Genomic DNA, 26,657 nt, shown 5'->3' on the forward strand with positions numbered 1-26,657 from the left:
TACAATTATAAGATTAAGACCAGTTTTTTTAGCCCCGAGGTGCCGAAGGAAAGCCGTTTATAATACGATGAAAGAAATAACTATTCCCCCACTCTTAAAATCATTCTATAATACAAAGTATCACGATGTTTGTTTGCCTGTCTTGTAAGAAGCTTAAGATCTCGGCAACCGCTGAACCTGACAGGTGTGTGCTTTTCAGGGAATTTAGATACTGATCCTTCGGAATTTTTGTGCCAATTTCTCGGGAGTGGCAACCCACAAACCCCTTACTATAAGAAAGAAATGCACCCTCCCATTCATAGGAAAACAAAATAAGGGGAAACATGTGGTTCATTATCAAACTCTCATATAGCGAAGCCCCTAGAAGCTAGGGGCGAAGCCACTATTACAAATACAAAGATTTATTATAAAGACTGTTTAAGAGATCTTTTACTTTAAATCTTATAAAGATCGTTTGGTTTTGTCTTGCATATAGAGAAGATAGATATGTAGATATTTATTAAATCAAACTTTAATTTTATTTATTAAGCATGTTGTACTTTGTTTTAAAGCGAATATTATCTACATCTAGGGTTTAAATTGTAGGTCAATAACGTATAGCCTTGAGAGAAAAAAATTAGACAATGAAATCTAACAGGAGGATCCCAGTAAAAATAAAGCTACCACGAATAAAGCTTACACTATTATATTTTAGTTTTACACCAAATTCTTAATTCATAAAATCATAAATTTTTATTTCTTATTTGAATGCTGATTTCTATAACAATCAGGCTCTTTTTAAGTGTGTTTCAAAATTTAAGCGGGTCCTTATAAATACTTTTTAAACTTTTGTAATTGTTCCCCATTGTGTATGTTTTCATCCTTGTTTATTATTACTTTTCAGATAAGAACACATTTAAACACGTTTATTGTCACAAATAAAATGTTATTTTGTTGTTAGCTAAGATAAAAAAAAACTTATCAAAATTGTAAAGAAAATGAATAGTTTATCTTTGATTGAGCCATAGTAGTTATAAACAGTGAGTTCTAACATGAAGACCTTGATAAAGGTATTATTTTAGTTATTTGGAAGCGTAGCTATTCTATAAATTTGATAGTTATTTTCTGTCGTAAGTTTTCAGAGTTGTATTCATCAATTTGAAATACTTTCTTCAGACAATTAAGTGATTTCTTGACCATTGATCCACCCCCCCCCCCCCTCCATCCACACTCCCTATTGTTTTCCATTTCTTTAAAAAAATAGTAGACCCTGCAGAGGGTTCTAACCCTACAGGGATCATCAAACCTTTACCTAACTTAACCTACCTAACTTACCAACTTGGGGGTTCATTAAGTTAAGGAGTGTTATAACGTTTCATTTACTATATAATTTCAATAATCAGAAGGGGTAATTTTGTGTATCATTAGGGTTGAACATCAAATTATCGGCCATTGTCTGATCTCTTTAGAACCCTGAGTTTTTTACATTATATAATATTTTAGAATTCCGTGGATAAAGTAAAGGAGACTGTGGATGGTGAGCTGGCAGGAGTACCACCATGGAAGATTGTAGCTGGAACAGCCGGTACCTGTCTGGCCCTTCACTATCTTTATACCTTATTAGGAAGCTTTAAATTTATCACAATCATGATATTAGCAGCGAAGTTACTCTTATCAAGTAATTTTTCTTATACACAAAGTTCTCACTTAATATCTTGATATTTCTTTAGGCCGATTATTCTTGCATCTCTCTTTTTCCCTCTCTTAATGATTATCTTTCTTAAAATTATTTGATTTTCTACTAAATGACCGTATCGTCTTTAATTATATAAGATTTTTTCAAACGACGATGGCAACCATCTAGTTCGTTTTTTTACGAAAAGAAATTCTTCAGATTGGATTTAATTACAATTTTATCACACTCTTCATGATTATTCTTTTTAAACAAAACAAAAATTGATGTTGAGAACATCAATTTTTATTATGGCATTTAAACTAGATTATAACAGATAACAAAACACCACTTCATATTCGAGTTAGAAACTCGGTATTCCGTTTGGTCAAGAAAATTCCATCAGTCAAGAAACAAATCTTTGATGAAAAAGAGAAAATCCGCGTAAATTTTGTGTCTGAGCTGACCGGAATGACGGCTCAGCTCACGGATATTCTGACCCTGCCGGCCAATAGCTCAACCAATGAACAGGCTCGTTTCAATTTCATTTAAATGCTAAAATTATATTTTTTATCTAATAGAGAAATTAGAAGAATATAAAAAATTAAAAATAATGCGCTTTTTCTCTAAACTGGACATTTATAACTGTAAAATTCTTGGATGCTACAGATTTTCAGTTATAAAATTTCTTTTTAACCCCTTGTTGTTAAAGTAATCGCTCCACGAAGTACATTAATTTATCAAACTTAACATATATGAAGAAGGTAGGCGGTTGAGACATTCTTGAAGCCAAACATTAATCATAAAGAACTCAAAAGTTACAGCACTGAAATTTTGCATTACAGTTGCTTTCATGAGGTACAATGTTGAATTGTAAAGAAACAGTGAATATACCTTAGAAAATTGCCTTTTCCCGTCGAATTTTTTGCCTTTTCTCGATAAATTAGACGATTACGAATTATTTGAGACAAAAATTTCCTTATAACTCTTGACAATAGAAACTTTTTTTGGGCTAGTAATTTTGATTGAAATGTTTTTTGTTAAGTAGGAGTAACATGTCTGAATTATTTGAAGTGTCAATTAAAATTTTTTGAGAATTTCAATTTATCAATGATGGGTTTACATTTTGCACGCACAAGATTCATTTCTTACGTTCTTATGTATCAGCTTATGTTTTCATTTCAGTACAATTTATTTGTTCACCCCCCTCCCCCACCTTCTCTTTAGCAGAATAAACACCCCTGTAATTAAAATCTGTTTGTCTTAAAAAAAGAGTAAAGCCAATTAAAAATTGACTGGAAACGGCGGGTTTTTGCGGGCGTGGCGGTACTGCCGCCGTTTCTTGTTCCACATTGTACCCATACTACTATTCTAATCATTTTGTATGTTAAATGAAATAAAACCCGAAGGTCCTGAACTTGGTGAACGAGTATTTGTGTGTTGGAGCCATGGATTGGAAGGGAGGGGCAATGTCAGGTAAAAGTTAAACAAATATATTATATTAGTTTTAGTAAGTGGGTGGTTGGGTGACGTTTTTGGACCAGATTCCCATTAATGTTAGGTGTCATTCTAAAGGGTAAAAAATACTTAAGCTAGTGTTGGGTAATAATAAGTCTCAACTAGGAATACAGGTTTGAAATCTTTCTTTTGAACTCCTTTATTATATTAGGACATTAATCCTTTCTATGTTTGTTTTCTAATACAAGGACGTCCAAGCTTATTTTGAGTGGATGATGGTACAATTTTATTTAACTAAATGAGGGTGGTAAATAGTTTTCAGGGAAGGAAAAAATGTCACGTAACAAACCACTTCTTGAACTTCCATTATTATTTTATTTATTTCAGGAACCGTGTACAACTGTTCCGTAGAGGGGTTAAAGTTGATATCAGATGTGTACGGCCTGACCTCTCTGACAAACCCCCTCCATCCTGACGCCTTCCCTGGCATAAGGCAGATGGAGATGGAGGTGGTCAGAATGACCTGCGCCATGTTCAACGGGGACAGAAACACTGTCGGCTGTGTAACTACAGGTTTATAATACTACTGATTTAGTTTTAATTCCAGATTGTTTGGAATTTTAGCCTATTGCTTTAAAAGTAATCATTTGACACTGAATAATAAAGCTATGCCTAATATTATAATCATGTGTTTAAGATACCTGAGGCTCTATATTAAGACAGGATTCATCCCAAATACAAAAATTACTAAATAGTCTTAAGATATTCCAGGACCTTTGTAAATCTTGCTTGCTTGAAAGGGGGACGTAACTGAAGCTTTTTTGAGGCAGGGGGGGGGGGTTTTCTCAGGAACCACTTGATGAACCGTGTAAATATTTTGGACTTAAGCTTTTATGGGTATGAACATCTTATGGTTTCGAAGTCAACCACCTACCCCCACCCACTAGCCCCCCGGGGCTCAAAACCCCCCTGAAAATGAACCTAACCTTAATTTTCTCAGAAACCATTTGACCAGTAGGTATGATTTCTTAAACTTAAGCTTTTATGGTTATAAACTAACTCTTGGTTTAGAAGTCACCCCCTTGCCGCCAACCCCTAGCCCTCCGGGGCTCAAAAAAACCCTAAAAATGAACCTAACCTTAATTTTCTCAGTAACCATTTGACCAATAGAGATGATTTCTTAAACATAAGCTTTTATGCTTATAAACTTACTTTTAATTTTGAAATCACCCCCCTGCCGCTAACTCCTAGCCCTATGGGGCTCAAAAACCCTAAAATAAACCTAACCTTAATTTTCTCAGAAACTATTCGACCAATAGGGATGATTTCTTAAACATAATTTTAAACTAACTTTTAATTTAGAAGTCACCCCCCTGCTGCCAACCCCTAGCCCTCTGGGGCTTTAAAAAAAACCTAAAAAGAACCTAACCTTAATTTTCTTAGAAACCATTAGACCAATAGGGATGATTTATTAAACTTAAGCTATATTGCTAATAAACTAACTTTTAGTGTTTAGAATTCACCCCCTTGCCGCTAACCCCTAGCCCTCTGGGGATCAAAAAACCCTAAAAATGAACCTAACCTTAATTTTCTCAGAAAAAATTTGATCAATTAGTATGATTTCTTAAACTTAAGCTTTTATGGTTATAAACTAACTTTTAATTTAGAAGTCACCCCCCTGCCGCCAACCCCTAGCCCTCCAGGGCTCAAAAAATCCTAAAATGAACCTAACCTTAATTTTCTCAGAAACCATTTGATCAATAGAGATGATTTCTTAAACTTAAGCTCATATGCTCATAGTTTAGAAGTCACCCCCCTGCCGCCAACCCTTAGCCCTCTGGGGCACAAAAAACCTGAAAATTAACCTAACCTTAATTTACTCAGAAACTATTTAGTCAATAGAGATGATTGCTTAAACTTAAGCTATAATGCTAATAAACTAAATTTAAGTTTAGAAGTCACCCCCCCTGCCGCCAACCCCTAGCCCTCCGGGGCTCAAAAAAACTCCTAAAAATTAACCTAACCTTAATTTTCTCAGAAACCATTTGATCAATAAAGATGATTTTCAAACTTAAGCTTTTATGCTTATAAACTAACTTTTAGTTTAGAAGTTACCAGTAACCACATTGTTAAAAGTTCAGATATTTTGGACTAAAGCTTTTATGTGTACAAACTACTTTTTTGTTTGACAGATATATGGTTATATATTATAAAATGTGCAGATATTTTGGACTTTAGCTGTTATGGGAAAAAATTAACTTTTTGTTAATGAATTGATTAATAGATAAGATTTATTTTACCATTTTAGGAGAAGAAGGATGTCAATCAATTTTGTAAGAGTTGGGACTCAATACTTTGTTCATTAAAAATGTTTTAAGCAAAGCTTTTCTTTAATTAGGTTTGGTCTGCAAGGGTTAGCTTTATTCGTTAATTTTGACATATTATAATTGTCCTATTGATTTTAAACTTTGCATGATAATTTCTATTGCATTTAGGTACAATTTAAAAAGCATAGCTAGTCTATGATGATTAACAGAATGTCCAAATGTCCATTTAAAACTTGCTGATTTTTAACTTAATGTCATTTTTTTATCCTGCCTTATCATTTAAAAGCTTCTCTTCTATGGACGTTGTCATCCTTGTTTATTTAATATTTTTAAAAGCGAAGCTTTTCTATAATTAGGATCGGTCTGTATGTCCTTTTAGAGGGTTTTTGAGCCCCAGTGGGCTAGGAAATCAGGGCAGGGGGGTGACTTCTAAACCATAAAAGTTAAGTCCTAGAAATCTGCTGTATTGATCAAATGGTTTCTGAGAAAGTTAAGGCTATGTTCATTTCTAAAGGTTTTTTGAGCCCTGGAGGGCTAGGGGTTTGCGGCAGGGGGGTGACTTCTAGACTATAAGTAAGTTTATAAGCATATGAGCTTAAGTTTAAGAAATCATCTCTATTGATCAAATGGTTTCTGAGAAAATTAAGGTTAGGTTCATTTTTAGGGTTTTTTGAGCCCCAGAAGGCTAAGGGTTGGCGGCAGGGGGGTGACTTCTAAACTAAAAGTAAGTTTATAAGCATATGAGCTTAAGTTTAAGAAATCATCTCTATTGATCAAATGGTTTCTGAGAAAATTAAGGTTAGGTTCATTTTTAGGGTTTTTTGAGCCCCAGAAGGCTAGGGGTTGGCGGCAGAAGGGTGACTTCTAAACTAGAAGTTAGTTTATAAGCATAAAAGCTTAAGTTTAAGAAATCATCTCTTTTAGTCAAATGGTTTCTGAGAAAATTAAGGTTAGGTCCATTTTGAGGGTTTTTTTATCCCCGGAGGGCTAGGGGTTGGCGGTAAAGGGGTTACTTCTTAACCAAAAGTTAGTTTATAACCATAAAAGCTTAAGTTTAAGAAATCATTTCTATTGGTCGAATGGTTTCTGAGAAAATTAAGGTTAGGTTCATTTTTAGGGTTTTTTTAGAGCCCCGGAGGGCTAGGGGTTGGCGGCAATGAGGTGACTTCTAAACTAGAAGCTCGTTTATAAGCATAAATACTTAAGTTTAAGAAATCATCCCTATTGGTCAAATGGTTTCTGAGAAAATTAAGGTTAGGTTCATTTTCAGGGGGGTTTTGAGCCCCGGAGGCTAGGGGGTGGGGGTAGGTGGTTGACTTCGAAACCATAAGATGTTCATACCCCTAAAAGCTTAAGTCCAAAATATTTACACGGTTCATCAAGTGGTTCCTGAGAAAAATCCCCCCCCCCCCTGCCTCAAAAAAGCTTCAGTTACGTCCCCCTTACACGTAAATTGAGTTCTAAATTATTTTTCCCGTTAACTTTTAGCTGCCAATCATTATTGAGACAAAAATATTTAATTGTAATGCAAAATTATATTTTAAGGTGGTACTGAATCCATCATCCTGGCGTGTAAATCCTACAGGGACATGGCCACAGAGAGGGGGGTCAAGTATCCAGAAATATTATGTCCAGTGTCCGCACATGCTGCTTTTGATAAGGCGGCTGATATGCTGGGTATTTCTATTAGACATGTCCCACTAGATCCTGAAACTATGAGGTAATTATCAATAATAGTTATTCACTGGTTTCATAGTAATTTGACAAGACAGCGGATATGCTGGGTATCTTTATCAGATATGTTCCCCTTCATCCTGAAACTATGAGGTAATTATTGATATGTTGGGTATTTCTATCAGACATGTTCCCCTGGATCCTGACACTATGAGGTAATTATCAATAATAGCTAAACACTAGTTTCATAGTAATTTGACAAGACAGCGGATATGTTGGGTATTTCTATCAGACATGTTCCACTAGATCCTGAAACTATGAGGTAATTATCAGTAATAGTTAGCCACTGGTTTCATAGTAATTTGATAAGGCAGCTGATATGTTGGGTATCTCTATCAGACATGTTCCACTAGATCCTGAAACTATGAGGTAATTATCAATAATAGTTATTCACTGGTTTCATAGTAATTTAACAAAGTGACTGATATGCTGGGTATTTCTATTAGACATGTCCCACTAGATCCTGAAACTATGAGGTAATTATCAGTAATAGTTATCCACTGGTTTCATAGTAATTTGACAAGACAGCGGATATGTTGGGTATCTCTATCAGACATGTTCCACTAGATCCTGAAACTATGAGGTAATTATCAGTAATAGTTATACACTGGTTTCATAGTAATTTGATAATGCTGCTGATATGCTGGGTATTTCTATCAATGTTCCACTAGATCCTGAAACTATGAGGTAATTATCAGTTATAGTTATACACTGGTTTTAAAGTAATTTGACAGATATGCTGGGTATTTCTATCAGACATGTACCACTAGATCCTGAAACTATGAGGTAATTATCAGTAATAGTTAGCCACTGGTTTCATAGTAATTTGATAATGCTGCTGATATGTTGGGTATTTCTATCAGACATGTTCCACTAGATCTTGAAACTATGAGGTAATTATCAATAATAGGTAGACAGTACACTGGTTTCATAGTAATTTGATAAGGCTGCTGATATGCTGGGTATTTCTATCAGATATGTCCCACTAGATCCTGAAACTATGAGGTAATTATCAATAATATTCATACACTGGTTTCATAGTAATTTGATAAGGCTGCTGATATGCTGGGTATTTCTATCAGATATGTCCCACTAGATCCTGAAACTATGAGGTAATTATCAATAATAGTTATCCATTAGTTTCATAGTAATTTGACAAGAAGGCTGATATGCTAGGTATTTCTATCAGACATGTCTCACTAGATCCTGACACTATGAGGTAATCAATCATCAATGATAGTTATTCACTGGTTTTATAGTGATTTTACAAGGTGGCTGACATTCTTGGTATTTATATCAAACATGTACCACTAGATCCTGAAACTATGAGGTAATTATTAGTGATAAACTGGTTTCATAGTAATTTTACAAGGTGGCTGATATGCTGGGTATTTCTATCAAACATGTCCTACTAGATCCTGAAACTATGAGGTAATTATCAGTAATAGTTAGCCACTGGTTTCATAGTAATTTGACAAAGTTGTAGGAATGTTGGGTATTTCTAACAGACATATGATATCCCACTAGATCCTGATACTATGAGGTAATTATCCTTATTATACACTGGTTTCAAAGTAATTTGACAGATATGCTGGGTATTTCTATCAGACATCCTGAAACTATGAGGTAATTATCAATAATAGTTATCCACTGGTTTCATAGTAATTTGATAAGGCTGTATGCTGGGTATTTCAGAGATGTCCCACTAGATCCTGACACTAGGAGGTAATTATCGATAATATGTAGACACTGGTTTCATAGTAATTTGACAAGACAGCGGATATGCTTGGTATTTCTATCAGACATGTCCAACTAGATCCTACACTGTGAGGTAATTATCAATATTAGTTAAACACTGGTTTCATAGTAATTTGATAATACTGCTGATATGCTGGGTATTTCTATCAGACATACCCACTAAATCCTGAAACTATGAGGTAATTATCAGTAATAGTTATACACTGGTTTCAAAGTAATTTGACAGATATGCTGGGTTTTTCTATCAGACATGTCCCACTAGATCCTGAAACTATGAGGTAAGTATCAATAATAGTTATAAACTGGTTTCATAGAAATTTGATAAGATTTTACCCCTCCAAAATTTTAGGTGGGTAAATTTTGATGAGAAGGGGGTAAAATCTAATATATTTCCAAAAACTATGGGGTTATCTACGGCTATCCCTATTTTTTTTTTTTTTTTTTGGGGGGGGGGGGAACCTGCACTCCTGAACTCCATCAATCTATAACCTGTAATAATGTTTAGAGTGAACGTGTCAGCAATGCGGCGAATGATCTCTAAGAACACGATGATGTTGGTTGGATCCGCCCCGCAGTTCCCCCATGGATCTGTAGATCCTATTACAGAAATTGCAGAACTTGGCCTCAGGTAAATTATATAGAGAATATTTCATCTAAAGAAAAACTGTGATTAAACATTGATTAAACACCAAAATAATACTTCTGTAGATTAGAATTAGTGGTTAAAACGTTTTGACACTCAACCAAATGAAACAATTAATCAAAATTAATTAAAGTTCTCAAAGTACCTTGGGGACCTGTCTCTAAACAGCCTGGGGACATGTGTAATAAACAGCCCATTGTCCCCTCTCTCTTAATTTTCACCATTAATAGAATTGTGATGTAAAAAATGTTCTTCAAGTTATGGTAAAACATAAAGATGTAATTGTAATTCGAAGGCATTGTAATAGTTAGGTTATTTGACTTGCATAAATGCCAGAAGATATTTTTGGATGAAAGTGAATCATTTTGCTGATATGAAAGTTTTCAAAGCTTTTACTTGTTCCTATTTTGGTCAATTTAACTAACACATATTTATAATCCAGGTACAATCTGCCTGTTCATGTGGATTCATGCCTGGGAGGATTTCTGGTGCCCTTCATGAAGGATGCAGGATTTGAGGTATTATTTGAGCAGTGCAGCTATATTGTGTAACTAAGATTGTCCTTAAGTATCATGTGGAGTCTTGCTCCAATTTTTTTGAGAGGTTGCAGGTTTTCTGGTATCCCAGCTGACCTATATGTGCTTAAATCCGTTTATGTAGACACCTGCCTTTCATTAAGGAGGCTAGATTTCAGAAACCTCATTTTTAGAAGCGTAGCTATTTTATACGTCATAGTCTCAATAACAGACTGCAACTCACCTTCATACTTCTTCACCGGTGATTTTTCTTAGCCCTAAGAAGGAAGAGAAAAAAATCATCCAAGTACTTAAATACTTTATCAATTTTTTTTGTTAAGGTGCCTGCATTTGATTTCAGCGTAGCCGGAGTGACAAGTATAAGTGCTGATACACATAAATACGGTTATGCTCCTAAAGGTATTCGTATTTAATTTTGTTTATTTAAAGATAATTAGATTGACAATCATCTGATCTAATATTCGTATCCTTTCTTCTATTATGGAAAGTATTAATGTTTTTGTCGTTCCGATAAGATCCCAATAACCACTATCCAATTGAGTTATTTTAGGAAAGCTTTACAAGCCCTTTTGTGGTTTTAGGTTATCTTTTTTTTTAATTAAGTCATGGTATAGTTAAAGATTATTTTCTTAGCGTCCTCGCCTATTTGACTACAGAACACCAAATGCTTTGGGCTTAGCTACTACTTTACCACTAAAGCAAGTAATCTGTTTATAGGTACTTCTGTGTTGATGTACAGAAACGCGGAATTGCGCAGCTACCAGTGGTTCTCTTTCCCAGACTGGCCGGGCGGTATCTATGCTACACCTACAATAGGTAAAATAAAACAATTTCTTCCTAAAACCGCGTCAAATCCAAAGATCTCAATAATCATGTGCAAAAAATTATTTAGATCAAAGTATGATTAAAGAATCGGTATAGATTTTAGTAGCAAAGCTACACTGTATTACTCAATCTGTCTGCCTATTACTATAAAAAGTTATTCAAATTATTTATTCATGAAATAATACTTTTCAATTGTTATTAAAGGGGGGGGGGGTTGATGCAACCATCTCGTAGTCCTATTATATAAAGTACTAAGCTTTTTTGTTTGTAGCAAAGGATCTCGCTAACCACTGAACCGATATTGTTCTCCTTTAGAAGGAAGCTTTGTATAGGCCCTGAGATGGTTTTAGGCTATTTTATTTTTATAAATAAGTTTGGATATAGTTTTAGGCTATTCTTCTGCCCTTCTATATTCTTTCGAATATAGAGCCCTAGATGCTAGGGGTGCAGCCGCTAGTCAATGTATAAATGGCACTTAGAATTCGAATTTTTATCTTAAATTTTGCATGGGTAATCCTTGATTGGTCTATTTTCCCTAAATCGACCTAAAAGTTGAAAAAGTAACGGCTAACGGCTCAGCCGTTTAGCCTTTTTTTGGCTATTTTTAGGGCAAATCTGTCATAAATTACGTAGGAATCAACTTTTAAACATATTTTTGCTTTAAATCATTTGAAATGATACAAAATAACATTTTTTAGATTTCTAGTACCAGCAACTACCGGCTAGAATTGTTTGAAAACTTTTTGAAGCGGAAAAGAGTAGGTATGATATGGAGATAGGTTTCGTGATGGATTTCCTTGAAAATATCCAATAAATGGCTAAACTGCTGAGCCGACAGCCGTTACCCACTACTTTTCCAACTTTTTGTTCGATTTAGGGAAAATAGACCTACCAAGGATTACTCATGCAAAATTTCAGATCAAAATTCGAATTCTTAGTGCCATTTATACATTGATTACGAGATGGTTGCATTAACCCCCCCCCCCCTCCCCTCCCTCCCTCTTTATTCATGCATTATAGGTTGGAGCAGATCAGGGGGAATTAATGCATCCTGTTGGGCAACCATGATAATATTTGTATTATAGGTGGCATTAGATCAGGGGGAATTATCGCGGCCTGTTGGACAACCTTGATAATATTTGTATTATAGGTGGCAGCAGATTAGGGAGAATTATCGCGGCCTGTTGGGCAACCATGATAATATTTGTATTATAGGTGGCAGCAGATTAGGGGGAATTATCGCGGCCTGTTGGGCAACCATGAGAATATTTGTATTATAGGTGGCAGCAGATCAGGGGGAATTATTGCGGCCTGTTGGGCAACCTTGATAATATTTGTATTATAGGTGGCAGCAGATCAGGAGGAATTATTACGGCCTGTTGGGCAACCATGATAATATTTGTATTATAGGTGGGAGCAGATCAGGGGGAATTATTGCAGCCTGTTGGGCAACCATGATAATATTTGTATTATAGGTGGCAGCAGATCAGGAGGAATTATAGCTGCCTGTTGGGCAACCGTGATAATATTTGTATTATAGGTGGCAGCAGATCAGGGGGAATTATTGCGGCCTGTTGGGCAACCATGATAATATTTGTATTATAGGTGGGAGTAGATCAGGAGGAATTATTGCAGCCTGTTGGGCAACCTTGATAATATTTGTATTATAGGTGGCAGCAGATCAGGGGGAATTATTGCGGCCTGTTGGGCAACCATGATAAGCTATGGTAAAGAAGGATACGTTCAGGCAAAAAAATACACTAAAAAAAATATAAATTATCTAAAGCGATTAAAATTGTTTTTACATGGAATAAATGGGGGGGATCAATCCACACCATTTTCAATTTTAGTTGTAGAAGAGAAATTAAAATAAAGAAGGGGGGGGGGGTCATTTTCTTTAGGGCCGATTTTTCTGAGATGGTAATGGTTTTCTCCTTCGAAATAGTTATAAACCTTACCAGGCCAGGTCCTATGAGAAGAAACATTCAGTTGTTAGCGAGATCTGTCCAGTACACGAGGCATCCTGTTACTTTTATTTAGGGATAAGATTGATATATAAATTATACAATTAGCTAAAAGTGTAATTTTTTGATTAGGCAACCAAGGAAATCATAAGTACAACTCGCAAAATTGCTTCAGAAATTGCACAAGTGAAAACTTTGAAAATAGTTGGAAAACCAGATGTTTCTGTCGTAGCTTTCACAAGGAACAGATATTTTTAATATAAAAAACTTTATCCTTCATTAAAGCAATGGATGTAGAATAAATGAGGATACAGGGGTGTATATTCTGCATAAGATTTATTTTTTTTCCCCTGCTACAATTTTTTTTATTTCCCCCCCCCCCCCTGAGCAGGGGATCCCATGTAGAATATACACCCCTGTGAGGATATTATGATAGGGGAACAATTGTCCTCAATTTAGGTTGCTACCATAGAACTCACATAGAAGTGGAGGGGATGGGGTAAAGGGGGTATCGTTTTTTTAGCCCTCTGCAAATTTCACTTTATTAGAGAACATGTAAATCCAAATAATAATATACATTTTCATTTATCAAGCTCAAAATTGTAAATAATATTCATTTTTGGGTATTATCCTCTTAGAAATTTTTTTCTTAATTTTGAAAATTTGAGTACTAACTCACACTCTTATTGCTTGCCCTTAATTTCAATTATAAATTTTCTCACTTAATAGTCATTTGGTTGCCTACAAGTCTAGATGGATAATGGATATGAATATTAAAATATGTGATGGTTATTTAGTGAGAAATTCAACGTATACAGCTTGTCAGATAAACTTAAGGAAAATCAGAATACAATATTACATGAAATAAATAATCATAAAGATGAATGATTCTTCTTCTCCATAATCTTCCCTTAATATTCAATATTCTAATATTTTTACAATGGCAAAGTTGGGGTGGGATTCTCCTTCGATTTAAAGGGATCATCTAGAGAATTAAGGGTATCATCAGCTTGTTATGGGATTATACACTCGTAACACCCAAGAATATTACGTTAATTAACATCCAACAGACAACCAACCCTTTGATTGCACGAACTTTGTCTGGAAGTCCTAACTGTAGTGGGTTGTGCCTGTTAGTAACCAAGGCATTCTCACTATTATTGTCACATGCGAGACATGGCAAAAGTAGGTACTATTTACTGCGCCTCTAGTATGATGGGGCGTGGACCATACTCGAACAAGACACCTCCCCGACAGCAAGGTGACATGCTTACAACTACGCTATCAAGGCCTGACGAAATCTTGACCAAAAGAGTTTAGTTTTCTTAAAATACAAAAGTCGTCTTATGATAATATTCAACTTTACTTATCCAAAACTCTGAGATTTTTTCTTATTATGAATGTATTCTAACTTAAAGGAGAGAGGATGGGCATTGAATGCCTTGCAGTTCCCCGAATGCGTTCATCTTTGTGTAACTAGACTACATACACAACCAGGTATACTACAGAATAGTTCATCTTTGTGTCACTAGACTACATACACAACCAGGTATACTACAGAATAGTTCATCTTTGTGTAACTAGACTACATACACAACCAGGTATACTACAGAATAGTTCATCTTTGTGTAACTAGACTACATACACAACCAGGTATACTACAGAATAGTTCATCTTTGTGTAACTAGACTACATACACAACCAGGTATACTACAGAATAGTTCATCTTTGTGTAACTAGACTACATGCACAACCAGGTATACTACAGAATAGTTCATCTTTGTGTAACTAGACTACATACACAACCAGGTATACTACAGAATATTTCATCTTTGTGTAGCTAGACTACATACACAACCAGGTATACTACAGAATAGTTCATCTTTGTGTAGCTAGACTACATACACAACCAGGTATACTACAGAATAGTTCATCTTTGTGTAACTAGATTACATACACAACCAGGTATAATACAGAATAGTTCATCTTTGTGTAACTAGACTACATACACAACCAGGTATACTACAGAATAGTTCATCTTTGTGTAACTAGACTACATACACAACCAGGTATACTACAGAATAGTTCATCTTTGTGTAACTAGACTACATGCACAACCAGGTATTCTACAGAATATTTCATCTTTGTGTAACTAGACTACATACACAACCAGGTATACTACAGAATAGTTTATCTTTGTGTAACTAGACTACATACACAACCAGGTATACTACAGAATATTTCATCTTTGTGTAACTAGACTACATACACAACCAGGTATACTACAGAATAACATCTTTGTGTAACTAGACTACATACACAACCAGGTATACTACAGAATAACATCCTTGCTTACTGAAATGCTACGCTTTTAACAGAAAAGAGTGATTTATATAGAATTCAGTCACATAATTTGTATCTAAAGACAAGAAGTTACTCTTTAATAAGTATATGTCTGTCTATACGTTCAGCGTTTGTTGGCTCAAAAATAAGGGCAGATTAGGAAATAAGATCTTTGGTTTATAAAACGTCGATTTCACTGAGATGTTCAACCCGCGGTTGCAAAATTACCATTATTTGAGGAAAAAAAAATACTCTTACTGTATCAAAAACTGTTACATTTTGTTACGCCACTTAATTAGAACGTATTTGTCCTATTTTTGACAATCATTTGATATAGGTGTAGCTGAAAAGTTTGTGCAAGATGTTCGCGAGGCCACCGAAATTATTCTACAGGACCCAGAGGCCGCAGGTTACAGAAATTATAGTTTTTTTCACAATGAAATCGTGAAATAGAAAGCTTATTTGTATCACTCTGTATATGGATTTTTATTTTCATAGTCACTCATAAAATAGTTACAAAATCATCTGTCAATTAAAAACAATTCAAAACAAAGTTTGAAACCAAGCAAATCATTAAAAAAAACAGTAGATATATTTTTTTGAAACAGTAGGGGTCTATATGTAGAGAGAATTAAGAAGACACATATAACTATTCGTTTAAATACTTGCTTTGGTGTTGTTGTCCGATTTCGACGTTTTTTTGTGAACTTTTTCTTTTATTTTCTTCGTTTAGGAATGGATTTTAATGAAGTTAGTTTTTTATTTACTCAACCTACACCGAGTTGTTACTTATATAAAATCACATTGCACACTGTTATTCTTTGGTTAGAGAAGATTGTAATATTTTATTTGCTAGGTGGTATGCAGCTTCTATACCTGACAGATCCATAGTATCAGAGCTAACAGCTGTTTATTCTAGGTGGAGGTAGTGCAGCCGTGTATGGTATGGCAGCCTCTATACCTTACAGATACATAGTAACTAACAGCTGTTTGTTTCCTAGGTGGAGGTAGCGCAGCTGTTTATGGTATGGCAGCTTCTATACCTGACAGATCCATAGAATCAGAACTAACAGCTGTTTATTCTAGGTGGAGGTAGCGCAGCAGTGTATGGAATGGCATCCTTTATACCTGACAGATCCATTGTATCAGAACTAACAGCAGTTTATTTATTTCCTAGGTGGAGGTAGCGCAGCTGTATATGGAATGGCAGCCTCTATACCTGACAGATCTATTGTATCAGAACTAACAGCAGTTTACCTGGACTCTTTATATGCTTCCAAAACGGATTTAGCCAAGAAATAAAAAAATAAGGTTTCCTAAAATTGTCAGCCAAGAAGTTAAGTTTCTAAATTATTTTATATCAATTACACCATGACAAATGTTGCCCTATAAATGATTTTTATATTGTCAAAAAAATGGAGACTATAGATTTATTGAAATATTTAATTTTTATGTTTTATTTAATTTTATAAATTTTAATACATTATAATTATCAAACCAATTATGTTAATATAATATTCAAGAGAAAATCGATTATGTTAAAAAATGTATTAAATGTTAACATTAAAAAAATATATATACATTAGGCTATAAAAGTTTTCCGGAATTTTAATAAATATAATAGATTTGAAATCTGCATAAAATTTTAAGGAATTTTTATAAAATTCGTTTTTTGTATAATTCTTTATCTATAAGCGCAAATACAAATTAAGTTAAATAATTTTGACATCTGTGATTGGTGGATTGAAAACTATCTGCGCTCTGATTGGAGAAGCTTAAGTGACGTACATCATTCAACCAATTAGAGCGCAGGTAGTTTCCAATCCACCTATCCTATTGGTCAAAATTTATTAACTGAAATTGGATTTGCGCTTTTAAATAATGAATTATATAAAAAACGAATTTTATAAAAAATTCTTAAAATTTTATGCAGATTTCAAATCTATTATATTTATTAAAATTCCGGAAAACTTTTATAGTCTAATATACATTATCCTACATATTCATTTATATTATTTTTACTGTTCTTCATACAAAACAAATTTAGAAAAGTTTAGCCAAACTCTTATGTAGAGACTTCCAGAGGTGTATACTCCCCATCCTACCGCCCCTAAGGTGAATTTTTCCCCCTACCCAGATCCCCCCCCCCTCATATAAAAGAAAAAGCTTCGGCGTTCATGCTAATATTATGTCACATCCATCTGACAACCATCGTATTATTGAGTAGCCTAATTATAACACTTTAAAAATCCCAGCACCGCTTTATAATGTTTACATTTCAATTATGGAATGTCAGGGATCTAAAGGTATAAACCGACGATGGATGATATGCTTATAAAATTCCCAACGATATTATACACAATTACCCTTCTGTTCATTTAAATTATTGGTTGTTTGGACACTGCTACAACTAGAATTACAGTTTTTTATCCAACGAATAAGATAACGCGGCTATAAAAACCAGTGCAATTTACAGTTCAATGTCCCCTCCCTCTATGAAGTATGTAGGAAGAAGGAAGGAATACCCATTGATCAAAACTTGTTTAGAAAGTGGATAACTAGGACAATAATCTTCATGCGTAGCACAGCAAACAAAAGCTTACATATTTTATTGATGAAAATAGCATTAAAATGTAGAATCTCATTTTGAAGGAATATTTAGAAAAAGTATTGTTAACAAGGATGGCATCATTAATAAAAGCGTAGCTAAACAAATATGACGGTCAAAAATCAAGGCAAAAGGATAAATATATTATTTTATGGAAGTGAATGTGATAAATTGACCGACCCTAAATGTTTAAAAAGTTTTACTTTTGATAAGACAATGGCTAATCCTTATACTAAAGTAACAGGATGTTTGTCTGTGTGTACCTAAGGATCTCGCTAACTGCTTAACCGATAAGGGTTCTCCTTAATAGGGTAGATTCTCATATGTCCCGGGAAGGTTGTTAACTATTTTGGGGGAGGGTACCACCACCCTCCCAAGAGAAATGACAAAAAAAATGAAAATTTTCTTAATATCTGGGAGACTTCAACGTAACATAAAGAGGTATCCGTAAAATAAAGAATTATCGTAGAGACTTTAACAAACAAAAACATTTAAAATGCCACTAGAGGCCTCTAGGGGCGTAGCCGCTAGTTAAAAATAAAGTACATGCTAATTTGTAAGACCCTTAATTCGCAGTGCTTGGAAGTGAGGCAGACGGACATAACACAGAGAAGCATCGCTATTGAAATTTTACAAGAGTGTAATCGGGCGCGTCGTATATATGTGAGTTTGTGTGTGTTTTTTAATCTTATTATCACCAGTTGTATCTAGCACCTTACAAGGGGCCTTAGTTACAAGTCATTTTTCCTATTTTTAGTAGCGCAGCAACTATACAACTAGGGTATATACGTACGTTCGTAAAAGTGAATTAGGTCAATTGAGAACCATGTATTTTAGTGGTCTTTGAAATATGACGTTATATCTAAGGCCGTATGAATGTCCTTGTCCATATGTTCATATATTTTACATTGTTTCTTTATAACATAGTTTTTCTATTGCCGATATTTTTTGGTGATGCATATAGTTATATGCTTAGAAAATTTAGTTTAATATATGTATATCTGCAGTAAACAAAGAAAAAACATTTGTGATGTTCTAATTATTACTCATAATGCATATTTTATTGTTTAGTATAAAATTATCAACAGTAATATTGTGATTGATTTGATAGATGCAATGCTATTCTTTAATATCCGTTTCGGCGCGATTCGTTTTAAATTCATTTTACAAACCCACCCACCCCCCAAAAAAATGACTTCTGTAATTTGTTTAGTTTTTTTTACGCTACTTAAGTATTTTTTTATCACCTATTTTAAAATATAAAGTAGTACGGCTTTTTTTGCAGCTTTTACCAACAACGAAATTAATTCGGGAAAAAATCACGATCCTATACGTGATTTTCAGCTGTCGTTGGGGGCCAACCCATTGTAAATTTAACGACCTTTTTATCTGCACCCCAATTATCATTTAAGATTTATTTCGCTTGTTGGCTATATCTTATTCCTGGCTTTTTTTTTGTCTGAAGCTGAAGATTTCAAAAACCACTGAACTGTTTCGGTTCTCATTTATAAGGAAGATTTAAATTAGTCTTTATACTCTACCCCATTGAATACAATGCCTTAGATCTTAGAGGCTCATCCGGGCTAGTTAATTTTACATCTTGATGATTTAAATAATTTGAAGAATAAAAATGAAATTTATGATAATATGTTGCTTGTTGCTTCATACTGTGGTTTCATGTAATACAGCTCTTAACAGATTACAAACTGATGCTCTAATTCAGGTGAGCTTTAATTTCACGGCCTTTTTTCTTTAGTTTCTTACTAACGGCACTAGAGGCATTTTGAGGTATTTTAGAAATGTGAGGGGTATATTGTATATTTACATCAATTTAGATTTTTAAAGACTTGGGCGGGATATTTTAAGATTTTGATTTGGAGGGTGGCGGTACCCTCCTTTATGATAGTTATCCAACTTTCCTGCACCAAATCGGTTCAGCAGTTTGTGAGATCTTTCGTTCCGCGCTCAGAGAGACATAAATACTAGTACTTAAAAATAAAAATAAAAATGAAACAATAATCCATACGGAAAAGTTTTTAGAAGTATAAATAAAAATCTATTTCTAGAAATGGCTTATCTTTCATTTTTATTTGTTTAGATGATTGAGGAAGACGACCCTCCTGCTAACCCCGTACAGGTAGATTCACGATTAACATCTGATTGACCGTGGATACGAAAAAAAGCTTTTATAGACTTAATAATCTGGTCAATTATAATACAATAATTTTAGAAAATATTATTCATTTTTATTGTACATCTTTAGTCTTTACAAACTAATGCAAGACATCTATTTTACTCACGGTTTAGAAAGAACTTGCTCTTTTCTTTAACTTTAATGTAATTTTCGAAAAATTAACATGTCTAATTATAGGATAGTTATTTATCACATCGTATTATGGACAGCTTTCTGTGGATTTAAAATAAAAATTATAAGATTAAAAGCAGTTTTGTTAGACTCGAACTAACAAAACTGGTATTGATTTTATGATTTTTATTTTAATATTCGTGGAAAATTGTCTGTAATATGATGCTATACATGATTTTTCAGTATAGCTAAGAACTGGTTCTAATCCTTCGGATATTAATTGGTTTTGAAGCCATACTGGAAAATAAGATTCATTATATATTCAGATAGATCTGTATTATGAAGCTATGTGCCCAGGATGTAAATTCTTCTTTCAAACTCAGCTATATCCAGCTTTCATCAAATTTCAAGGTAAATTAATGCGTTTGATAGTTTTATAGCCATAACCTTTTTTTACAAGAGTAAGATGTTGAAAAACAACTATATAGATAGAGATATGTGTTCTAAAGATCGAATAAGGACGCAAAATGCATAATAACTCAGTAACAGGTAGATTGAGTGAATTATGATTTTTAAAAAGAATTTTTATTTCCTTAAACATCCTTTTTAAGGAGATTATGAACAAAATTTCTGAATTAAATTTCTATCTATGTTATTTTTTAATTCAAGATTTATGCTGCTTTTTTCACAGAACATGCATGAGGCAGATTGAACCTGGAATTATACCTGTCATCCCAAGAGTCTAGATTAATTTTATTTACATTTGTAGGGACTGGTGTATTATCCATAGGCCTATATCTTTAAGTTAATGCTCATGAAACCCAGAATCCAGATAGAACATGGAATTATACCTGTCATCCCTAGAATTTATTTTAATCTTTAATTTATATTTGTAGGGACTGGTGTATTATCCATAGGCCTGTATCCTTATGGAAATGCTCATGAGAGCCAGGGTCCAACTGGAACCTGGAATTATACCTGTCACCCAAAAATCTGTTTCCTGTAATGACCATGAGTGTCAGGATCTAGTTGGAGCCTGATATTATACCTGTCATTCCAAGAATCTAGATTATTTTATTTATATTTGTAGGGACTGGTGTATTATCCATAGGACTGTATCCATATGGTAATGCTCATGAGGCTAAGGGTCCAGATGGAACCTGGAACTATACCTGTCAACATGGAGCCCTTGAGTGTAAGGCCAATCTAATTGAGGTAGCATTAAGAGGATATATTATATCCAGTTTAAAGTTATTTGAAGAACAATTATATGCCTGATACTTTTCTAGAAATTAAAATAGTTCATAATCATAAAAAATTTAGCTGGCTAATTTTATCTGGACTTTTGGTTATAAAGTAAACATAAAAGTTTCTTATTATCTTAAAATGTAAAAAAAAACTGTACATTGGATAATTTGATTTACCCAGAAGAAAAAATAATTTAAAAGACTAATAAAGTATTCTATGTAGGCATGTATAATGTATGAGGCTAAAAATAATCCTGATGTATACTTTCCTGTTATCAACTGCATTGAAAGTAAGTTTTTTGCGATATCTTAAAATGATTTTATTGGATATACAAAAGTAATAGGATGTTTGTCTGTATGTAACAAAAGATCTTACTATTTATTGTACTGATGTAGTTATTCTTTACAAAAATACTCCTTTTAAGTCCTGGGAAGGTTATTAACTATTTTTTAAGAGGCTACCAGATAGTAGTTCGAGCAGGATTTAGTAAATATGTGTCATGATATTACAGGTAGTAGCAACCCAGAGAGAGCTACTAGAGGATGTATGGTAGTTCTAGTAGGATTTAGTAAATATTTGTCATAATATTACAGGTAGTAGCAACGCAGAGAAAGCTACCAGAGGATGTATGGTAGTTCTAGCTGGATTTAGTAAATATTTGTCATGATATTACAGGTAGTAGCAACCCAGAGAGAGCTACTAGAGGATGTTTGGTAGTTTTAGCAGGATTTAGTGAATATTTGTCATGGTATTAACAGGTAGTAGAAACCCAGAGAAAGCTACTAGAGGATGTATGGTAGTTCTAGCAGGATTTAGTAAATATTTGTCATAATATTACAGGTAGTAGCAACCCAGAGAGAGCTACCAGAGGATGTATAATAGTTCTAGCAGGATTTAGTAAATATTTGTCATGACATTACAGGTAGTAGCAACCCAGAGAGAGCTACTAGGGGATGTATGGCAGCGCTGGCAGGATTTCTGGCAGGATTTAGTAAATATTTGTCATGATATTACAGGTAGTAGCAACCCAGAGAGAGCTACTAGGGGATGTATGGCAGCGCTGGCAGGATTTCTGGCAGGATTTAGTAAATATTTGTCATGATATTACAGGTAGTAGCAACCCAGAGAGAGCTACTAGAGGATTTATGGTAGTTCTAGCAGGATTTGTAAATATTTGTCATAATATTACAGGTAGTAGCAACTCAGAGAGAGCTACTAGAGGATTTATGGTAGTTCTAGCAGGATTTAGTAAATATTTGTCATGACATTACAGGTATTAGCAACCCAGAGAGAGCTACCAGAGGATGTATGGTAGTTTTAGCAGGATTTAGTAAATATTTGTCATGATATTACAGGTAGTAGCAACCCAGAGAGAGCTACTAGAGGATTTATGGTAGTTCTAGCAGGATTTAGTAAATAGTTGTCTTGATATTACAGGTAGTAGCAACCCAGAGAGAGCTACCAAAGGATGTATGGCAGCGCTGGCAGGATTTAGTAAACAACAAATCAAAGATGTATATTCATGTGCAAAGGTATATTTTAGAAGCGCAACTAATCAATAACTATGGTCTTGTCTTCATGTCAGTCATACGGCTCAACCTGACTTTTGGTAGATGGTTCTTGCTACGCTACTTTTAGACCAAATGTTCTTCCTTTTTTATTATATTCTTTGCCCCTAGCGTTTCGATGATTCGTCTAATGATGGGGTGGTGCCAGGTGGGTAACTTTCAATTATGAATTTTAAAAGATGTTAAGATTTTTTATTATTTGAAGGGGTTGATTATTTTTTTTTTTTTTTTTTGGGGGGGGGGGTATACATACAGACGGGCATGCTGCAATTGTATAACATGTGATAGGTTATTAATAATCTATAAATTTTAGGGTAAGAAAGGAAATGAGTTGATGCACGATATTGCTGTGGCCACAGAGAATCTCTCCCCTAGTCATCAATATGTTCCATGGATTGTCATGGATGGGACCCACACAGATGATATTGAAAACAAAGCTATGGCCGATCTAACTGCTCTAGTCTGTGAAACTTACAAGGTAAAACATTTTTGGTGGGTAGAACTATTTTTTGGCCAAATTTTAGTGCTTTTTTTCTAGCCCGGACTCTTACCTAATCTTAAATTAACTAAAAAAGAATATTTGAAATATCAATATGAATGAAGAAAATACCTACTGGTAAAAAAAAAGAATTTGATTTATAGGAATTTAGCTGCAGACGAGTACAAATAGTTATTATTGATGTGTTTTTGTGGGCTGCATTTGCGATCTCAAACTCAAAAAATATAAAAATATAAAATGGATTATATATCTATAAGTATAGATATATAATCCAGATTACTACCTGGATCCAGTTTTGGAGAAATTTTTGTCTGCTCGCATATATTTTCTGCACTTTTGTGTCCACTTGGCTGTGTTAATATTTCAAACGCTTTTTTTTACTCGTTTTACTCGTATCCCCTAGTTCTGAATTAATTAATGAATAGGCTCCGGAAGGTTCAATAATGATTTTTTTAGGGCCCAGCACCTAGAGTTTGCCAGAAGTAAGAATTATGAAAAATATGATTAATAAAACTTGTATCTTTATAACTGTTATTCGTGTAAATTAGAATTAATAAAATAAATACAACTTAATGTTTGTTAACCTAACGAACATTTGATAAACATTTTATCTGTCATTAAATAACGATATATTCCTATCAATTGTACTTCCATTTTATTTATATTGTATTTGAAAGCTATATAAAAAAAAGGACTCCCCAAAAACCACACAATCCTTATGAGGACATTAATATAAATTATTAAAATAAGGGGGAGGGTGGCAGGTTTGTAAGCAGATAATGACATGGAATAAGGTATTTTTTTTCTTTGCCTACTTTAGAGTTATGACTAAGACTGAATTGGTTATAATGAATGCCTTTTAAGTTGTGTTTGTTTTATTTATACTAACCCCTGCGGGAGAACTAATCCAGCTTTACTGTAACTACCCTAAAAAAAATGTGGATATTTTTTAAAAATTCAAATTGCGCGGCTTGTGTTAATAGTAGATCAATGTTACACATACCGTTAGAACCGCTAAGAAGTCTATTTTTTGGAAATATAAAAACGATTTCTCTGCTACGTATAGTTAGGGAGCTACGTGTAAAAATGTCCCAACTGACGTAAAACTTGACTTGCTAGTACGTATATAACTAAAAATAGATGCGTACATTTTTAAATTTCAAATTGCGCGGCTTGTGTTAATAGTAGATAAATGTTACGCATACCGTTAGAACCGCTAAGAAGTATTTGGAAATATAAAAAACGATTCCTCTGCTACGTATAGTTATGGAGCTACGTGTAAAAATGTCCCAACTGACGTAAAACTTGACTTGCGAGTACGTATATAACTAAAAATTAGAGAAAAAATTTTGCAAAAATAGATGCGTACATTTTTAAATTTAAAATTGCGCGGCTTGTGTTAATAGTAGAAAATTGTTACGGCTACCGTTAGAACCGCTTTGAACTTTTTTTGGAAATATAAGAATGGTTCCTGTGCTACAAATAATCTTGGAGCTAGAGGGTAAATGTCCCAAAGTTTACTCGCAAGTTAAGTTTTAAGTCAGTTGGGACATTTGAACATGAAGTTCCTAAACTATACATAGCAGAGGAATCATTCTTATATTTCCAAAGAATAGACTTTTTAGCGGTTCTAACGGTATTCGTCACATTTTTCTACTATTAACACAAGCCGCGCAATATGAAATTAAAACATGTCCGCATTTTTTTGCACACCCTTTAATTTAACCCAAACTAAGCCACTAATAACTTTATCTTCGAGAGACCAACCCCAACTTTTTAAAACCGTGGGGTTTTACGTAGAGATCTAAAGGGATAAGACAATGACCGATTAATTGGTGTGTTTCTACAATGATGATACACAAAATTACCTCTTATGTAGATTACAAATAGTGGCTGAAAAGTTTAGTGTAATAAACAGACTATTGTATTATTGAAAGTTTTTTGCGAATATTACACCCTTTTAATGCACTTCGTGCACCTTCCTTGAAAAATTCTATATATAGGCACTTACTAAAGCAAGAATGTTTACATAAGAGCATTCTTATTTAAAGGTTTCTTTTATAATCATATTCTTAACAAGGATTAAATCATCCATAACTCAAAAGGCAATTAATTCACTGAAAGTTTATACAGATATTTAAATAGACGTACAGACAGAATAAGAATTATAGCAGATGCTGAATTGGGCTGCAAATCTTAGGAAACTATTTCAAATAATAGCTAATTAAGTATAGAATTACATACAAAATAAAGTACAGGGTATATGCTTATTGGTCAGGGGATTCTTTATATGAATTAATCAGTCATTTTAAGCGTAGCTTCGTAATTAACAAAACAAGTCTTGCATTTAAAAGGAATTTTAAGCACTGATAGCATCTAATAAATAAATGGATATAGGATATACATTAAGAGATATAAGTTTTCCGGAATTGTAATGTAGGGAGTAGATTTGAAATCTGCATCAAATTTTAAGGATTTTTTATAAAATTCGTTTTTTGTATAATTCTTTATCTAAAAGCGGAAATACAAATTAAGTTAATTAATTTTGGCATCTGTGATTGGTGGATTTAAAAAATCTGCGCTCTGATTGGATGTCGTACATCATTCAACCAATTAGAGCGCAGGTAGTTTAAAATCCACCTATCCTATTGGTCAAAATTAATTAACTTAAAATGTATTTTCGCTTTTAGATAAAGAATTTTACAAAAAACGAATTTTATAAAAAATCCTTAAAATTTGATGCAGATTTCAAATCTACTCCCTACATTAAAATTCCGGAAAACTTATATCTCTTAATATACATGGATATATTGATAGGAAAATTTGGTTTAGTATAGACCTCACTTATTGGTCAGTTTGTTTATTTAGTAGGAGGGAAGAGAATGGGGTTAAGGAGGTGGATTGGGGGTATCGTTATTATAGCCAAAAGCGAGCATTACTTATCAGAGTATATGAAAATCTGGTGCAACATCCAAGTAATGATATATCAATTATTTTATGTAATTTCACTGTTTAACTTTTCTGATGTCAGTCACAAATTCATCAACCAATGAACTCAGGGATACATGGATAGGCCAATGGACTTTAGATTTATCAACATGTTAAGTGTTTTGCAAATGCTGTACTTTTAAGCTTGACAATGATAATGTTTTTTGTAGTCTGACAATGAGTTACGAAAGTTTAGTTCATC

At 33.8% G+C, this 26,657-nt stretch overlaps 2 protein-coding genes across 3 annotated transcripts; both read left to right on the plus strand.

Moving 5' to 3' along the window:
* Positions 1 to 887: 887 nt before the first annotated feature.
* Positions 888 to 16,824, plus strand: LOC145321753 (sphingosine-1-phosphate lyase-like). 2 transcript variants are annotated; one of them, XM_080163325.1, is made up of 17 exons: positions 888 to 1,049; positions 1,483 to 1,601; positions 1,987 to 2,182; positions 3,061 to 3,127; positions 3,497 to 3,682; positions 6,982 to 7,110; positions 7,280 to 7,325; positions 9,434 to 9,556; positions 10,014 to 10,089; positions 10,428 to 10,506; positions 10,825 to 10,923; positions 12,603 to 12,679; positions 13,029 to 13,136; positions 13,692 to 13,730; positions 14,312 to 14,393; positions 15,577 to 15,648; positions 16,417 to 16,824. In XM_080163325.1, the coding sequence occupies exons 1-17, from the start codon at positions 1,032 to 1,034 to the stop codon at positions 16,539 to 16,541; spliced, it is 1,641 nt and encodes a 546-aa protein (XP_080019451.1). In that variant the 5' UTR covers positions 888 to 1,031; the 3' UTR covers positions 16,542 to 16,824. The 2 variants fall into 2 exon arrangements, with proteins under 2 accessions (XP_080019451.1, XP_080019450.1); XM_080163324.1 differs by lacking the exon at positions 7,280 to 7,325 and having other exon boundaries at positions 6,982 to 7,156.
* Positions 16,825 to 19,439: 2,615 nt separating this feature from the next.
* LOC145321754 (gamma-interferon-inducible lysosomal thiol reductase-like) lies at positions 19,440 to 24,050 on the plus strand. The gene is made up of 8 exons (XM_080163326.1): positions 19,440 to 19,570; positions 19,946 to 19,984; positions 20,479 to 20,563; positions 21,243 to 21,367; positions 21,623 to 21,689; positions 22,838 to 22,932; positions 23,282 to 23,446; positions 23,924 to 24,050. The coding sequence occupies exons 1-8, from the start codon at positions 19,478 to 19,480 to the stop codon at positions 23,951 to 23,953; spliced, it is 699 nt and encodes a 232-aa protein (XP_080019452.1). The 5' UTR covers positions 19,440 to 19,477; the 3' UTR covers positions 23,954 to 24,050.
* The last annotated feature ends 2,607 nt before the right edge of the window (positions 24,051 to 26,657 follow it).

Source organism: Acartia tonsa, chromosome 6, assembly GCF_053477335.1.
Source record: "Acartia tonsa isolate MP-2025a chromosome 6, ASM5347733v1, whole genome shotgun sequence".
Classification (NCBI taxonomy): domain Eukaryota; kingdom Metazoa; phylum Arthropoda; class Copepoda; order Calanoida; family Acartiidae; genus Acartia; species Acartia tonsa.

Coding starts and splice junctions, on each gene's coding strand:
- LOC145321753 (XM_080163324.1), top strand. Junction 10,507..10,824: donor ATACGGTTATGCTCCTAAAG/GTATTCGTATTT, acceptor ATCTGTTTATAG/GTACTTCTGTGTTGATGTAC. Junction 12,680..13,028: donor GTAAAGAAGGATACGTTCAG/GCAAAAAAATAC, acceptor TTTTTTGATTAG/GCAACCAAGGAAATCATAAG.
- LOC145321754 (XM_080163326.1), top strand. CDS start 19,478: ATGAAATTTATGATAATATGTTGCTTGTTGCTTCATACTGTGGTTTCA. Junction 21,368..21,622: donor GTAAGGCCAATCTAATTGAG/GTAGCATTAAGA, acceptor TATTCTATGTAG/GCATGTATAATGTATGAGGC. Junction 22,933..23,281: donor ATGTATATTCATGTGCAAAG/GTATATTTTAGA, acceptor TATAAATTTTAG/GGTAAGAAAGGAAATGAGTT.